This window comes from Otolemur garnettii, unplaced genomic scaffold (assembly GCF_000181295.1).
Source record: "Otolemur garnettii isolate 467f Iridium unplaced genomic scaffold, OtoGar3 scaffold00001, whole genome shotgun sequence".
NCBI classification, from domain to species: Eukaryota; Metazoa; Chordata; class Mammalia; order Primates; family Galagidae; genus Otolemur; species Otolemur garnettii.
In genome coordinates this window covers 8,552,813-8,563,264 of record NW_003852396.1, presented here as the reverse complement: position 1 = coordinate 8,563,264, position 10,452 = coordinate 8,552,813, and the positions used below count along the sequence as shown (strand labels likewise).

General features: G+C 45.4%; 1 protein-coding gene across 1 annotated transcript in view; it reads left to right on the top strand.

Annotated features, from left to right (window-relative positions):
- The first annotated feature begins 4,187 nt into the window (after positions 1 to 4,187).
- The window catches only part of AMOTL1 (angiomotin like 1), a 102,784-nt gene continuing 96,519 nt past the window's right edge, over positions 4,188 to 10,452 (top strand). The window contains exons 1-2 of the mRNA XM_003780808.3: positions 4,188 to 4,236; positions 7,191 to 7,193. Of these exons, the coding sequence (XP_003780856.1) occupies positions 4,188 to 4,236; positions 7,191 to 7,193 (52 nt within the window). The remainder of the gene's footprint in view (positions 4,237 to 7,190; positions 7,194 to 10,452) is intronic.

Here is a 10,452-nt window from a genome sequence, read left to right as displayed (position 1 = left end):
CTGCTTCCTGTCAGTATGCCCCTGGATTCACCCTACATCTCTGTGGAATGATCAGTATGGTTAGAAGCCTGGGCAATATCACTTTATCTACCAACTCAGTGCTTCTCAGGGAGGGGCAATTTTGTCCTCTAGGGGATATCTGGCCATGTCTGGAGACACTTGTTTCATAAGTGACAGTAGAGGGGGTCGTTGCTACCAGCATGTAGTAGGTAGAGGCCATCCATAATGTGCAGGGCAGTCCCTCACAACAAAAAATTACCACCCTAATGTCAAGAGGACCAGGGTCAAGAAGTTGAAATTACCAATCAACAAAAAAGTTTTCTGTAGTGATAGTAACAAGTACTCATTAGATAATTGTCATTTATGGAATATCTATATATGCCAGGCTTGTTATACTCACAGCTCCTCTGTCTCAGTCAGGATCCCACCCCGGGCTGTTTGAGGTCGGTGTCTCTACTCTTTCTCCTTGCCTGTTCAGCATGGGTGCATTTTATCTGGACATCAGCGTATCTACCCTGTTTCCTGTGATTTATGTGGATCCAATTGTGTATTTAGTGCATATTGTGTAATAGACTCACAGGAGAAAGCTGTGAAGCGAGAGACCAGTTGTCACTATGGGTGCGAAGCTAAACATCCTAGCAAACAGGCTTGGATCTGTAATTTCATAGTTGAGCTAAACTATCTAGGCAGGGCGATAGCACAGAGCCTGGCCCTTAGTAGGTACTTAAATATTTCTTTCTTTTTTTTTGAGACAGAGCCTCAAGCTGTCCCCCTGGGTAGATTGCTGTGGCATCACAGCTCATAGCAACCTCCAACTCCTGGGCTCAAGCGAGTCTCTTGCCTCCGCCTCCCAAGTAGCTGGGACCACAGGCACTTGCCACAATGCCTGGCTATTTTTTTTTTTTTTTGGTTGCAGCCATCATTGTTGTTTGGCGGGCCGGGGCTGGATTCAAACCCGCCACCTTAGGTGTATGTGGCTGATGCCTTAGCCACTTGAGCCGAGCCACTTAAATATTTCTTAGAAAATTTTTTCATCAAAGACACAGAGTCCTTGGGTAAACTTCAGATGAAGCAGGGTTTCCAAATGATCTATTCTACTATGTATCATGTAAGTCTTCGAGGAGCAGTTTCCTTATCCACAGGGACCTGGTATGTCAAGAACTATAGAGGAGTCACACTGTGTGTCTTCTCTCTTGCCCTCCGCATTTTTCTCTTCTTTTCCACTCTTCACTTTAGTCAGCCTGGCCCTGGCAAGGGCTCTTTCTTCCCTTGCCTCTTCCTCGCTTCATAGCTGTGTGCTCCTAGCACCCTCTGCTTTAGGCACTCTTGGTATTCCCTGAATTGTGCTCCTGCCAACAGTGTGCAAGGTGGGGCAGGGCAGGTGTCAGAATCTCCAGAGGAGGCATGTGCTGTGTGAAAAAGCATAATTGATGGCATGATTTTATATTTAGAAATAAGCAGGGAAAAACACAACTACAGTTGACCCTCAAACAATGTGGGATTTTCCCCCTCCCCAAAGCAATTGAAAACCTGTGTGTAACCAACATCTTTCTCAAACCAGTCCCACCTCTCAACTCTGCTTGTCTTTTGTTGGTTTAATGACACATTCTTCCTATGAACCAGGCTCAAAATCTGGCCTAACTTGATTACTTTGTTCTTTCCCCCAGGATAGCCAACCAGTCCATGGAAAGAGTAAAATCTTGCTTCAGAGAATTGATGTCTTTCTTCATGGTGTTTGGTATTTTCAAAGACACGATATCTCCCTTTCCTTCCATCCCCTTTATCCCAACCTCCTATGTCACTGCTTTCCGGATCTTCTCTTGAATTAATGATGGCAAATATATGTTGAGTACTTATATGTACTGTGCTAAGTATTTATGTTTATTACTATATTCAATGCTTACCACTGAGGCTTGGCGCCATTTTCATCATCTTGCCAAAGGAAGATACTGAAGTCTAGAGAAGTTGGGTGACTTGGCCATGGGCACACAGTGAGTAGCTGAGTTCTGACTCAGCCCAGGCCTGTTTTGTTCTAGAGGTTATGCTTATAACCAGTAAATTCTGCTGCCTCTTTAGAATATAGGATGGTATTTAAGTAGGACAATTAGTAAATGTGAGTTTGCGTTCTTCTTTCCCTCTTTTTCTATCCCTTACATCTTCCTGAATCTAATCTAAATTTATGCAATTGCTGGGTGAGTCAGTGAATTAGTGGTCCTCTCACTGTGGATAGGCTACCACCTCAACTCCTAATTTGGAATTCAGGGCTTACAACATGTTAAACAGCATACCAAGGTGAAGTTGGTGCCTCTCCTGGTTTTGCTACTAAACATATTCTGTAATATTTGGACGAATCATTCAATAGCTAGGCCTGAGCTTCCTCCTCTGCCACTGAAAGGTTTGGTTGGTAACTTCTCCAGTTCTTTCCAGGCCTACATTTTTGTGATGGCTGGTTTTCTGCCTTCCCTTGTTTTCTCCTCCTTTGTAGCAAAAAAACCCTTCCTTCTAATACACCTTCTTCCCAAGCTCCCAGCCGTCCTCTCTGGGCTTCTGCCACTGCTTGGCCAGTGCTGCCTTTCCCTCTTCCCACTGTCTGACCCCCCTGCTAGGCTCGCTCTCCCTGGTAAGTTAGTCCTGCTCTCCTGTCTCCAGTGCTTAGATCTCCTAAATTGTAGCTTCCCTGTTTTCTGTTCATACCTTTTGTCTTTTAGATAAATAACAAATCCCTAAAGGGCTGGTTGGCTGCTCTAACGTTTCTTTTGTGTACTGTTAAGTACTAAATAGAGTGGATGACTTTAAATGGCGTATGTATTTTATAAGTAATTTTTTTTTTTTTTTTTAGAGACAGAGTCTCACTTTATCACCCTCGGTAGAGTGCGGTAGCATCACAGCTCACAGCAACCTCCAACTCCTAGGCTTAGGCGATTCTCTTGCCTGAGCCTCCTGAGTAGCTGGGACCACAGGCGCCTGCCACAACGCCTGGCTATTTTTGTTGCAGTTTGGCCGGGAGCCAGATTTGAACCCACTACTCCTGGTATATGGGGCTGGCGCCCTACTCACTGAGCCATAGGCGCCGCCCATTTTATAAGTAATTTTTTAATGATTGGATTTGGGCTTTATCTTGAGTCTATAGGGCCCATCAAGGAATTAGAATAGACAGTGGAGACAGGATTGTCTGCAGGGATGAAACTGATGGCAGATTAGTTAGGGAATTGCCACAATCCGGGGAGGGGAGTCCGTGAAGGCCTGGCCTAGTGAGAAGGTAAAGAGAAGAGGCTTGGCTAGAGCAGTGCCTCCTACTAACATCTCGAGTAGCGAGCTCCTCTCCTGAGTGGCAGAGCCCACCAGAAAGTCAGGCAAAGAGGGCTCCGGGGCAGCGAGTCTAACCCAGTATGATGGGATGGAAAAGGAGGGTTAAATTTAAGAGGTGGAGTAGAATCAGCAACCTTTCCCAGTCACTTTTTTAAAAATAACGGCCTGAAGATTTGTGGCCAGAGGATGTAAGGTTCCCGAACACATTTAATATCTGAGGCTATAAGATTTGTTTTGGATTGGAGTAGCAGCTTGTCGCCCAATCTCAGTGCATGGGGCCTGGGGAATGTTGAGGAAGTGTAGCCACTTCCCACCTGGAAATTCCACTTGAAAAAAATAAAAAGCCACCCTTAGCAGAACCTAACCTGGACTTTAAGGGAGACCCTAAAACATTTTAGCCATGACTGGCATGGTGGGAAGTAAGACGAAGCTGAAGGAAGGAGAATTGGTGAGTCTGAAATTAATTATAACGCGGCAAGGGACAAAACAGGGCTGTCGCCCTCCTAAATCTCAGGGAGACACGTCAGCTCAAGCTCAGGGCAGTTTCAGCCCGGCAGTCTGGCTGCGGGTGGCTGTGGACGGGCTCTAGGGCCCAGCGGCCCGCGGCGGAGCCCGGGTGGAGTGTAGGGTTACAGCAACTAGCCCCGGCGACCCTCCGGAGCCAGCGCGCGGGGAGCAGGGCTCGCGGGACGCTCTAGGACCCAGCAGTGGTTGTCGGGTTTGGGGCTGGAGGTGTAGCCCTGGCATTTCTCTCCTTCCTGTGTGAATGGGGCTGATTGTCGGGCGCCACTTCCCCTCGCTGCCCCCACGCCATGCCCAGCGCGCTGCTCTGCGACCGCTTTCCCCAGCCGCGGGACTGAACTAGCCATGGTCGCCTCATGTGGAAGGCAAAGTTGCGCCGGGGAACTTGTGAGCCTGCAGTGAAAGGTAACCAGCAGGGAGCAGGGAGGGCACCTCCGAGTCTCCCACGCGGACCCAGCTATCCGGTGCTCCCCTATCCTCTACTGGTCTGGGCAGAGGGCACCTCCTGGGGGCCCCGGACTGACTTTCCAGATTGTTAAAAAAAAAAAAAATTGGGTTCCACTCTCCGGGTCCCTGGCGCCTGCGGGCCCGGCCTCAGCGCCTCGCCGCCCCGCGCCCCACCGGCTACTGGGAAGTTGTGTTCCTGGGGTGCGGGTCCCCGGGTGCAGGTCTCCGGGTGCAGGCGCGGTCCGGACGCGGGCGCAGGCCTTTCCGGAGGGCGCTGCCATATGGCCGGACTCTCCGAGACGCGCCCGCGCACGGGTCTCCCAGCGAGGAAGAGGGCGGAAAGGGGTGTCCGGTGGCCGCTTCCCTCGGCTCAAGACAAAGGCGCGCATGCTGACCGGCCGGACGGGCTCCGGCGCTCGGCGCTGGACCTTTCCTGCTCGCAGGCCAGACTCGGCTCTGGCGGGTGGGGTCGGCGAAGGGGGTGCGCCCCGACCCCGAGGCTCCGATCGCGTCAGCTGCTGCTCCTTTGTTCTCCCCAGACAAGTTTCTTTGACAAACCGGGGAGTTAGATCCAGCTCTTCCTTGCCTGTTAGTGCTGCCTTTAAAAAGAATCTAGTTTCAGGGAGGAAAAAATTTAAACTTTCCAAGTGGAACTGGTTTTTCTTGGAATGTGACAATTGTGGCAGGAGAGAGATTGGCACATCGTTGGATGACAGCAGAGTGGAACTGGGGCCCTGCGCCAGGGCAGGGGCCAAACGTGCCCCCTGGGCAGCCGGGCTGGAGGACGAGGCGGCGGAACAGATGAGCCTTGGCGAGCACCTCGAAGGCCTCCGCCACCTGGACCAAGCTCTGGGCGAGGTTTCCAAGTTTCCCTCCTTAGAACCCCAGGCCGAGAATCCGCCCGGCTCCTCGCGCTTAGCTCCGGCGCCCCGCCCCGCCCTAGTCTTTTCAAATCTTATTTGGTGACAGGGAACACTTTACTTTTCCATTTTGTTTGAAGGTTTTTGCCTTTTTGGCTTCTGTATTGGTTTCCTGTTTCCAAGTGGCAAATGCTTTTTAGCCCGTCTAGTGAGTGGATCACTTGGATTGGCACGTTCGTAAGTCGGGGCCCTGATCGTGCAGCTTTGCCGTTTGCATCCAACATTTTATCCCTTTGGTCTCATAGCTCACTTGCTCTGTACGGTCATAGTTGACTATTTTCTCATTTTCTTCTTCTGAGACATGTTAGGAGAATCGAAATTGTATACTGCTTATAAAACGCCTTGGCAGTGTGGAGGGTAGCTCATACCAGAGTTTTTAATACCTCAAAGATGCTTTTGGCTACCGCAAACAATAATGTGTTAACTTGCTCACTGTGAGCGAATAAAACCAAAACAGAGAGATATTAATAGCTACAATTACAGAAAATTTCCTCTCTTTTCGGGAAGCAAAAAGTGAGGGCTTGAAACGTTTAAACCGTCATGGCTCCTTTCTTCCGAAAGTGACCTGCGGGTCACTGCCAGACTGGCTCAGATTTCCCCTGGCTGCCTAACACTCCTGGTCCCGGCAGCTAGAAATCAGACCCAGGTGACGATTAGATTCTTCCAGATTGCACCTTCTTGGGAGTCTAGAGCAACGTGCAATTTACTTCCTAGCAAGGGCCTCTGAGCATTATATTGTATCTGCTATGAACTCTATGGGAATAATGTAGGAATGATACTTAAATACATTTTGAACTGTTTTGAGGGGGCAGAAAAAGCAGTTGTTTCCTTTTGAACAAAAGGAAGGATAGCTCTGATTTGACTACAGGGATAAAAAGGGTAAGACAGAGTAGAAGGCTCAAGACAGTCTGTTTTCTTCCTGATGATGGTAGATTTAGTTCTTAGATGGTACACTTTTTCTTTGTGTGTTGCACTTTTCAAGGTAAATAAGGAAACCTTTGTAAACCTCCCCCTTTTTTCAATGCACAGAAATCTTGTCTTTTAGGTTCTATGCAGATAATGCAGGGTGAAGAATACTAATGTACCAAAGGGCTTGTGGAGATCAAAGCATTTAGAAATACATCTTTTCATGGAAGCTAATGGAGAGCTTTCAGTTTAAACGAGATTTTAAGATGCTGTCTTTAAGAAAAGCACATGAATGCAGAAATGTGAGTGATTTTATAGAAAGGCACTCTACTGATTGGACTTGAGAGTGTCTGCCCTTAGCCAGATAGTCTGGAGGCTTCTGTGGGAAGAGCTCTGCTTTTTTTGATGTCTACCCTGTGGAGAAGTGTGGACTCAGGGCCTAGGGGCAAGATGGCTGAACTAATTCAAAGGAGAGGGTAGTTTGGCTGGTGGGAATTCTGCTTAAGTATAGCCTCTAGGTACAGTGCTACATATCTTCATAGTGATTTGTGAAAATACTTTGAAAATGATAAAACACTATATTATGTAAGACTTTAAAAAATATTTAATGACATGAGACAAGGGAATTGCTGGTGAAAATTATAAAAATTAGATTTGGGGGGCCAGTAAGTTAAAAAGAAGTAACTTTGCTATACCTGCTAATATTTCTGATATGCAGGTCTGCATTTTAAATGCCTAAAATGCCTATGAAAGCAGCTCAGGTCAGGAAATTCTGTAGTGTTTGGAATAATTTTGTCATTACTATTGATAGGCTCTTATAACCCAGAATTTAGTAATAGAATCCTTGAAAAGCAAAAGCAAAGGGTAGTGTGGGGTCAAGTAAAAGGACATATTTGATTATAAGGTTTGCTAGAAATAGTCTGAGGTTGTTGAGGGTTTTTTTTGTTTTGTTTTTGGTATTTTTGTTTGTCTAGTGACTTTTTAAAAAAATTATTTTGCTGGTTTGACTTCGTTTTGCCTTGGAGAAGAGGCACAATGTAAATCTTGGCCCTTGGGAGTAAGTCAGTCCTCAGCTTTTGCTGGAAGGCAGTCATTCCTGCTCCTGGACTTATGGGTTGGTGCCAGGCAGAGTTCTTCTCTAACTTGTGAGGCCCTGGGCTCCATCCTCATGGCCAGGTCTTGTGAAACCTTAGGAATATTCATTTTGGACACTGGCATAGGACTCCTGGACTCCAAAAGGGGCTCACACATTAGACATTTTACCCTTTTAGGAGGGTGTAGGAGAGTAGCTCTAAGTTGTTGGAAATATCGCTATTAAAAGTCTAGAGAACCAGGTTTACCTTTTTTTTTTCTTTTTTTTTTCAGTTTTTGGCCAGGGCTGGGTTTGAACCTGCCATGTCCAGCATATAGGGCCCGTGCTCTACTCCTTTGAGCCACAGGCACTGCCCCAGATTTAACTTTTTAAAAACAAAGTCATGGTCCTATAGTATATGTTTAAATCTGAGTTTAGGACCTCTATTGGCCAGTGTTGCAGCTATCTGCTTCTTTTTTATTTTTTTAGGTTTTAAAAAATGTTTTATTTGGAAATTATTATAACTTCATAAGAAGTTGCAAAAATAGTAGAGAGGTCCTGTGTACCCTTCACCCGGTTTCCCCCATTGCTAACATTTTGCGTAACCATAGTACGATAGCAGAACCAGGAAACTGCCTTGGGTACAGTCCACAGAGCACGGTCGCATTTCACCATTTTTGTGTGCATACGTGTCTATTTCTACACGTGCAGTACTGCATACATATGCAGTCTTGTCACATGTAGATTCATGTAACCACCACCACAGTCAAGATACAGAAGTACAACAGCATTTCAAGGACCCTCCTTGTGCCAGCCCATGTAGTTGAACTCACCCTCTTATCCTCACCTTCTACTTTGTTCCGAAACACTAGTAACCAGTACTCTGTTCACCCTCTCTATAATCTTGTCATTTTGAGAATGTTACGTAAATAAAATCATGCAATATGTGACTTTTTTTTTTCAATGTGTGACTTTTTGAGACTGAGTTTTCACTCAGCAGTATGCCTTGCTCATATCAATACTGTAGTCTGTTCCCTTTTTTTTTTTTTTTTTTTTGGCAGTTTTTAGCCGGGGCCAGGTTTGAACCTGTCACCTCTGGTATATGGGGCTGGTGTCCTACTCCTTTGAGCCACAGGTGCTGCCCTCCTCTCCTCCCCGCTTTTTTTGGCTGGGGAGTATTACATGGTATGGATGCACCATGTTTTTTTTAACTATTCACCTGTTGGAGACTGTCTGGATTTTTTCTAGGTTTGACTATTATGCATAAAGTTGCTACGAACCTTTGTATATAGGTTTTTGTGTGAACATAAGTTTTCATTTTTCTGAGATAAATGCCCAGGATTGATTGCTGGATTGTATGGTACGGGTATGTGTAGTTTTTTAAGAAATTGCCAAACTACTTTTTGGAGTGGCTACACCATTTTACATTTCTACCAGAAATGTAGGAGAGATCAGTTTTTCTACCAGCATTTGGTGGCGTCACTGTTTTTGGTTTTAGTTGTCCTATTAGGTGTTCTAATCCGATTGTGGTTTTAATGTGCATTACCCTAATAGCTAATGATGTTGAACATCTTTTTATGTGCTTATTTGCTCTCTGTATACTCTTTGATGAAATATCTATTCATGTCTTTTGCCCGTTTTCTAACTGGGTTACTAGCTTTAATGTTGAACTCTACGAGAGTTCTTTATGTAGTCTAGATACAAGTCCTTCGTCAGGTATGTGACTTGCATGTATATCTTCCCCAGTATATAGCTTGCCCTTTTATCCTTTTACCAGACTCTTTTGCAAAACAAAAGTTTTTAATTTTGATAAAGTCCAAATTATCTATTTTTTTTTCATTGTGTATTATGCTTTTAGTGTCACCTCTAAGAATATTTTGCCTAGGCCTATGTCCCAAAGATTTTCTCTTGGGTTTTCCTCTAAAAGTTTTATAGTTTTAAATTTTCTTTTTCAAATGTAGTTTACTTTTATTCCTCTTAAGAATTTGTATGTCTCAGTGTTGATCTGATAAACAGTTTAGTTGAGTATACATTTATTGCTGTAGAAGTGTGAGATGAACTGTCAGGCATAGTTCTCACTCTCAGGGGCTCACGGATTAGTGAGGGAGCACATGGACATTGACATGTGTTGACTGCTGTGGTGGAGACGTGTAATAGGCTGCAGGAGCTCTGAGCACAGTGGGCTTGCTTTGGTCCAGGTTGTCAGGGAGGGCTTCCCTGGGCATGTTGCCCGGGCATGGTGGGAATAAAAGTGGTCCTTGCCTTTGATCCCTGTTTGGATATCTTTATTGCCATGGATTTTTCAGTGCGGGCTACTCTGATTCTTGAGCACATGCTGAAGGACTTGGGGTAAACTAAGTGGTTGAGGACTTGAGGAACAGCGGTGGCACAGTCGCTTAAACACGTGGAAAGAGGTGCTCAAATAGTACAAAGAGTGTGAATGAGGTTGAATTGATTGAGCTTTAGAATAGATATTAAAATGAAAAAGTGGTAGCATTTTGCATTGTTTCTAAACAAGTAGATTTGGTTTGCTGCTTCTGCCTCCTGGCTGTGTGACCTCAGGGAATTTTACATGCTGGCATCTCCTGAGTACAAATGAATTATACTTTATGAAGCTGCATGAGAGTAAAATGAAGTAATGCATACAGTGCCTGGCACACTGAAAGCACTCGCATGCCTGCTGCCTTTGTTACTGTTAACACAGTAGAGCATAAATCATTTGTTAACGTTATGCCTGTTCTCCTGTCTCTTACTTCGGGGAACTTGGAATCTCAGCTCTTCCTTGTAGAAGCTTACCTTTTCACAGTTGGGGGCATGTACCAAAATACTATTTATTGAATGAGATTGGAAGCTAGGATGCCCTATTCATAGTCTAGTTCTGTCTATAAATGATACCCTTTTCTCATCCATAAAATTAAGATTTTCTGAGTAAAGAGGGATTTCTTCTATGCACCTGAGCTTAGGAGGTGAGAGGAGTGAGTCGGCCATCACGAGGCTGGTTGAGAGTTTATGGTACTTATTACTTTAGGTACGGTAAGTCAGGGCTGACGTCACCAGGACATGTCCTAAATTTCATAACCAACAGCTACAAATCTGTTTCTTTTCCTTGATGGCCACTTTGTTTCCCAGAGGAAGCTGATTGGGCCTTAGATGTACAATTCTAGGACAGTGGCTCTCTAGTGTGAGTGAGCACCAGGACCACCTGGAGAGCTTATTAAAAATCGGGATGGCTCCCCCCCACCAGCATTCCCCATTTTCATCTCCCCATACTCCCCC